General features: G+C 38.3%; 1 protein-coding gene across 1 annotated transcript; it reads right to left on the bottom strand.

Annotated features, from left to right (window-relative positions):
- Window positions 1–1,438: 1,438 nt before the first annotated feature.
- On the bottom strand, window positions 1,439–6,229 carry LOC110065295 (protease-associated domain-containing protein 1-like). Its single transcript, XM_020772421.2, has 5 exons — window positions 6,088–6,229; window positions 5,865–6,007; window positions 5,274–5,383; window positions 3,819–3,989; window positions 1,439–2,890 (listed from the first exon to the last, which is right to left on the bottom strand). The coding sequence occupies exons 1-5, from the start codon at window positions 6,164–6,166 to the stop codon at window positions 2,770–2,772; spliced, it is 624 nt and encodes a 207-aa protein (XP_020628080.2). The 5' UTR covers window positions 6,167–6,229; the 3' UTR covers window positions 1,439–2,769.
- Between the last annotated feature and the right edge of the window lie 474 nt (window positions 6,230–6,703).

Raw genomic sequence — 6,703 nt, 5'->3', positions numbered from 1 at the left:
TTTCCTTCTGATAATAAGCCCTCCCTCCCCTATAATAACGCATAAGCACCTTATTGGCATTTCTCGAAAACTATAAGCCCATCAAAAACTTCTTTTGACAAAAAGTCCAGAAGTAAGGGCTTTTTTACTTTCAGAATATAATTTTGTATCCCAGGATACCGGCACATGCTTTAACAGTTTTCATGCTAAAAGTTTAAATTATTTTTCATCTACAATCAGCTCAGAGGAGACAAGTATTTTCGGTTTTGCCTGAAATCAAAAGATGAGATATTTAATCACATATATTTTCTTCTAACAAATATGTCAGTCTTAAAATTGCTTTGAATAGAGGGAAAATATAAAGCACAGGGTTGAAACATTGATCGAAACTGATTTATTTAGCTTCTGATTGTTTCAACTTAGCTTTGAACAAAAAACAGATGAAAAGTACAGAAAAATTAAAACCGTGTGCTTTAATCCATAACTGCCAAATAAGCGACTTCGATAATTTGTTTCATCGAGAAACAGTCAGTTCAGGTCATCTCGCCATATACACTGCTCTTCACACCTCAATTTCCATGAAAGCAGAAAGTGAAAATCATTGTGATTGACATCAGAAGCTTATCGCCTTGTTAAAGGTGATATACTTCCGTTGAAATATATTAGAAAGACGGGAAATCTACGCCTAACAGGTTCTTGCTGAAAGGTGGAATCGAGACTATCACACCTCGTGGCGGGGAAAAGAGAGGCCCTGGAGATGAGGTTAGTTTGTATGCAGTCGAGGCTGTTTAACACACGCTTTGGGCGGGGCAACGGACAGATGATGGGTATCAATCGTTATTCAAAGCCATCACTAGTGCGGACGGACAAAATTCATTTCAAATACGTCTTGAACAACCGCTATAAATAAATTAAACCAAATCAATATGTATTCGCCCAACTTTCCCGCGTCCTGTTTCGCCTAAAAGCGACGTTCTTGCTTACTTGAACGCAGTGTATCATACAACAGGATCAAAAGTGCAATTGCAACAGGAAACTCTTATGTGGCAAAGTTGAGCATTTTAACATTGCTAATGAGTGTGACAGCTGCATGACAAACTGCAGATGGCTGTTACCGTTTGCCGGATATGACGCAAAATTCTACTTTACAACAAAGACACAACGAGACGTTATCTCCACATTTTCAGTTACAAAATGTTGTACAGAACAGCCTTTGTTTCCTCTTGCGTCGAAGTGTTTCAGTTACTTGGAGCCATCTTGGAAAATCAGTGAAGCCACCTACGATTGTTTGAACCTCAATATTTTTCGAACCAATTTCCATTCCCCGTAGGTGGTTAAAAAAAATCAAGCTCCTGTATGACACAATATATTTATAACTTATGACAAACAACCTGAAACACTGTCGAATTTGTGATGAATCTACATTTATCTACCCTGACGTCATTTAATATCTCCCAACTACAGGAAAAATGTCATTTTATTTATAACATCCCTCAAAATATGTTACAACAAAAATAAACCCGAAAAAGGCTTATATTTTATAATCTAACTGTCACCAAAATCACAAAAAGTGAATTTTTCCCCAAAATATATTCATCAGCTACAACAGGCCTAATACTGTGCTATATCTAAATATTTCTTTTGAAAATGTGCAACGTTTGTATTCAAAGTCTTTGAGACAAAATATATTATAAATATACTATACTTAATAGGATAAAAAAGACAGCTGAGTGCAAGTTCATATTAAACTTCTAAATTATGTGCTGACTCTCTGTTTAAACGTTCTTTGGAATATTTTACAAAATTTGCAATAAATTTTCATATGACATGCATTGCGTTTAAAAAGGGACAGCGGAATGTGGACTTTTCGACCCTCCATTTTTTAAACCTCCCGATTATTCGAGGCAATCTTACGCGCGCTTTGGCAGTTTTCAAATCAATTTCCCTTCCTAAAGGTGGCTAAAAAAAACGAGATTTCACTTTAACGATATTGTACCTTTGGTTACGAATCTTAAATGAGTTTGAATTAACTTTATATTATGTTTTCAACCTTTCTAGAAGTTCCTAGCTGTTATAGGTTGCACAAACAGGAAACAGAATAATAGTCAAGGTCAATAATATCACTGAAACTATTTTTAGACGCCTTTCTTTTTACGTCAGTGCATCAACCAACTTCCTGCCTGCTTTCATCTTGTCGTATTATTGTATGTTAGTACTTTTGGGTGCTAATTTGATACTACAATATGACTTGCGTTTACTAAAGGTATTTGTTTACAATATAAGCAAAAGATCAAACTTAGCAAATGATCTTTGAGATGTGTACTGGGAAGATGGCAAACAGACTGATTCAATGCCCCAGTGGGGAACTCCCATATGAAAAAGTCGGGGATGCACGTCATCTTGTTTAGGGATATAAATCCAGGATTCTGGCCTCACTTAGGATGTTCACGACGAAATACCACAATTTTTAGCTCTCAAAGTATCTTCAGGGATGCAAATGAAGAATTAGTAATAAAAGAAACACTCTTATTTCTGTTTTTAGGCTCGATTTCCACCGGTCTCTTGAGTTTGGTGTACTAGCGCAGGCTCCTTTCCTCATCAGTGGCTGGTGACCAAGCCTATTCTGTTTTAAGAGGTATCTTTTAGGAGTCAAATAAAGCTTGAGCCACATGCAGATCGGTATCCTTTAGGGGTTTAATTCAAACTTTCTGATAAGCATCCCAGACCTTTTCATATGGGAGCCCCCTCCTCCTCCTCCTCTGCAGAATTGAATGCCACAGAAAGACTATATCACCAGTATGACCACGGAGGCTGCCTGGTGTAAAGATGAGGGCTTGTCGTGACATTAAGAGGAATGGATATGACAGCCGCTTCCATTCCTGCTTCCTCAATTCCACGTTTAATGTGATACCTGTAGGGTTAAATGATCAAAATTAATGTCATGCACATGGCTGCTCGCCCCACGTTCCCTACAGAAAGAGAGAATATGATGAAGGAAGTGACTGTGTGAGTAATAGCAGCATAGCTGCCTCATTGTTGCTCACTGTTTCTGTTACTCCAGATCAAGTGGTCTAAATTAAGACTGACCAAGTTCTTGAGCAAGACACCATCATCTTAGAGAGACCTAACAAAAAGCTATTACCAGGCAACCCAAGAGAAGTTGGACTAGCATCCCATACAGAGAGAGAAGCAAGTTACCCAAGTGGTGAAGCTTTACTTCAGAAAGCAACCAAGGATAAGCTTCAGCAATGTGGGCTCCTGTGAACTATAGCAGCCTTGTTTAATGCTTGGCATGTTGAGGTACATTTTCCATGCCATGAAGAATGTACTCATGACACAGGTGCTCACTCAGGGTCTAATGCAAGCTTGACTGCTCAAATACACAGTATGATCAATTTATCTGAGACACTTGCACATAAACACAAATATTTGCACCGGGGGAAGAGTATAAACTGGACCAATATGTGCAACATTGAGAAAAGGAGTTGTTTTCTCAAAACAGGAAGCAAATGCATTGGCTTCAAATCATTTAGAATTTAAAAACTCATTAATATTATAATTCATAAAGGAAATACAAAAGAAAAACATGTTTAATGAGTGTCTTAAAATTTGATAAAGACGGCTAAATTTTGCAGCCGATTTTCTCCAGAAAAATAATAATAAACCCAAGGATTATTCTACAAATGAAAAGGTCTACCACAAACCTTTTTGAAGCTGTTCAAACACTTGCAGCATGATTGTGTTTTATTGGGTTTAAAACACTCGGCTACGCCTCGTGAAAAAAACACTGCTGCTCGTTTTTTAAACATTACATAATTAAAGTAAAGTACATTTCTTACCCATCAGATCCCAGCATGAACCCAGCAGGAATGTGAACATCTCTTGCTGTACCATCATGAATCATGTCTACTAAAGGTTCCCCATTGATATACTGTAGTTTGTCTGCTATAAATACTGCAATGGCTCCATGACTTTCAACTGTTTTTGTTTTTGACACAAAAGAACAACCTCTGAAGACAAAACGTGATTGTAAGAGTATTTTCAACTTGTGAAGGGCTAATTCCAGTATTCAAAAAGTTAATTTCATTTAAGGCTGTGTAAGGTGTAAGGCTTAAGGCCCTGTGTAAGGCTGATTAAGCTGACTAGGGGTTTTGTAGTTTTAAGAAATATTGAAGAATTTTACCAACACTGCCCTGTCTCAGAATGCTAAACATACCACCTCAATATTTTACAACTGCTTAAGTTGTTCACAGTATACATTGCTGTGATGATCATTCATTTAAATCTATAAATCATGTAAATAGGTAAAGATGCTCCCATGTTTTTTTCAAAAACCATCTCCAATAAATATTATAATTATTTCAGATCTTAGGGCACAACCCTATCTAATTTCACACTAACATGTTAAAATCTGTGACCCATATTTAACCAAACAGCTCAAACTACACGTAAGTTACTGGTTTCTAAGGAATTGCTGTACTGACAAAATGGCTAATGCTTGAAACATTAGCTCTCACACTTCAAGTTGATAATTGGCAGACCTCCAAAGCTAATACCCTTTGGGATAGTATATACCTGTACAGATTAAACAAAGGTGAGTACACAGCCCTTACCATGCCTGTCACCCTGGCCCCACTTGTTTGAAGGCTGGACAACGCTCTCCACTGGATAAAACGCTATCCAGTGGATAGAGTAAGTGTTAACAGAAAAAACCATGCTATCCACTGGATAATAATTTATCTGGTGGATAGCTCTGGTTATCCACCTTTTGAACAACCCTGGCCTGGACGTTAAACTGGCTGGTATTACAGACCTTTGTAAGCATTTCATATAGCTTAGGAAAGATATCACATTTGAGTCTCCCAGCCCCTCTACCTTTTATTGCAACTACTGACACTAACTAACTTTGGCCATAAAATAACCTTTGGGCTTATATTCCTCTGCTTTGGGACTCTGATATAAAAGGGACAGGGGTGCTCCTTGTACCTTTTAGGGGTTAAAAAAGTGGATTTGGTTCCTCTTAGGGTGTTGGCCTCAAAAGCTCCCACAGCAGGAGCTTTCACAGTGTCTTTTAGGGTATTGAGCCAAAAATGATGGTGTCAATTTATGTGTTGCTTTAGAATTGCTACCTCTTAGGAGTGAAAAAAATTTCAAGCCACCCCCACAAAACAGGGACTTGGTACCTCTTAGGAGTTCTTTTCAAAATTTCTGACGAGCTTCCCTGTCCTTTTTGTACGGGAGTCCCCCCCCTCCCCCCCCCCCCCCTCCCAGCTCAGGATCCAATAGTCACTCACCCTCTTTCAACCAAGGCTATTGCCCCGTGCAAGGTTTGGCCATTGTCAACTGAATAACAAGCATCAAGAGGATCTGCAGCCACCAGATTTACAATCCCTGAATCAAATTCCTTGGAAACAAATTACACTGAGTCGTAAGGACACGTCACATTTTCAGTTGGTGTTATGAAACACAAGAACTGTCTTGAACATGCAGTTTTTGCTAGAAGCAACATGAGAAGAGAGCTAATTTAATTAGCCCCTAGAATAATTCAAGAATTATCGTTCCATGCACCAGGATGATTACATGCCAAAAGCTGCAACATTAGAAAGCTTGAAACTTACCGGAAGTTGTAAGTAGCTAGCAATCAAACTCGAAAAAAGATAAGGTTCCATATGTTTAAGTTAGCAACAAAGGATTTTGCAGTATGTCGACATACTCTGCTTAAACAGCTGTAGCAGGTGGAAGAAGAGCATAATTTATTCACAACACAGAAAATATATTCTAAATGATTAGATCGAGTAGATTTAAGTTAAGTTTAAAGTGATAGATTTTTCCCACTCGAATTACAGTTACAATTTTTTGGCATGTTCATTACATGCACTACTTACAAATTTGCCGCCAAAGTCTTTCGCTGGTCTAACTTTGTAGATGAAGCTAATATTTTTAGGTTGCAGAATCTCAAAATAAAGAAGATCGTTGCTATCAAAAAGCATATAATCTGTGGCAGTGAAAACACGGACTCGCGGTTCCTCTGCAAAATAACGGAAGAGAGCTGTTATCGTGCCATTTGGGCGATAAACTCACATTCCGGAACATCGCAAATTGGCTCACCTGATAAACACTTGAAGAACAAAGAAGAGAAAACAAGGATAAACCATGATATTGTTCTGCAGGGAACAAAATCGTCCATGGTACTGTTTACACGTCTGCTTTCCCTGTTCACTGAGTCAGCATAGAAATGCACGACCTCATTGAATGCTGGGATATTTGTGACAAAGACTTGCGTTACAGGATCTGTAAAACGCGTTTCCAAGGTAGCGAAAGAATTAAAATTATAATTGGACGCGGACGCAACGTAATCATGATTTTCCAAGAAAAACGTTTAAAACACAAGTTATCACTTACACGTATATGGAATTTCTAAGGGCAAGGCTTCCCAAAAATAGTAGATAACCTCATTGCTGTCTCCTCCAGGGTTGTCACGCAATCCCAATATCTAAGGGGTTTCAATGTGGTTCGTATCATAGATAGGATCTTAGCTAATTCCAAGAGACGTTGAAGAAATTCCATTCATTCGAAATCAGATTTAGAACGCTTCTAGTCCAAGACCGGCCATGTACCATGTACATATCCCCGTTATGCTTTCGTCACTTGTACAGTCCCGGGTACAGTGCAATCTTTTCGTTCTGACTCACCGCCAAATGACTTTTTTTTACCGTTCTTATGT

Source organism: Orbicella faveolata, unplaced genomic scaffold (assembly GCF_042242905.1).
Source record: "Orbicella faveolata isolate gen_17 unplaced genomic scaffold, um_ofav_v1 contig_1, whole genome shotgun sequence".
Classification (NCBI taxonomy): domain Eukaryota; kingdom Metazoa; phylum Cnidaria; class Anthozoa; order Scleractinia; family Merulinidae; genus Orbicella; species Orbicella faveolata.
Note: the sequence above shows the minus strand (reverse complement) of the source record. Positions and strands in the feature narration are given on the sequence as shown.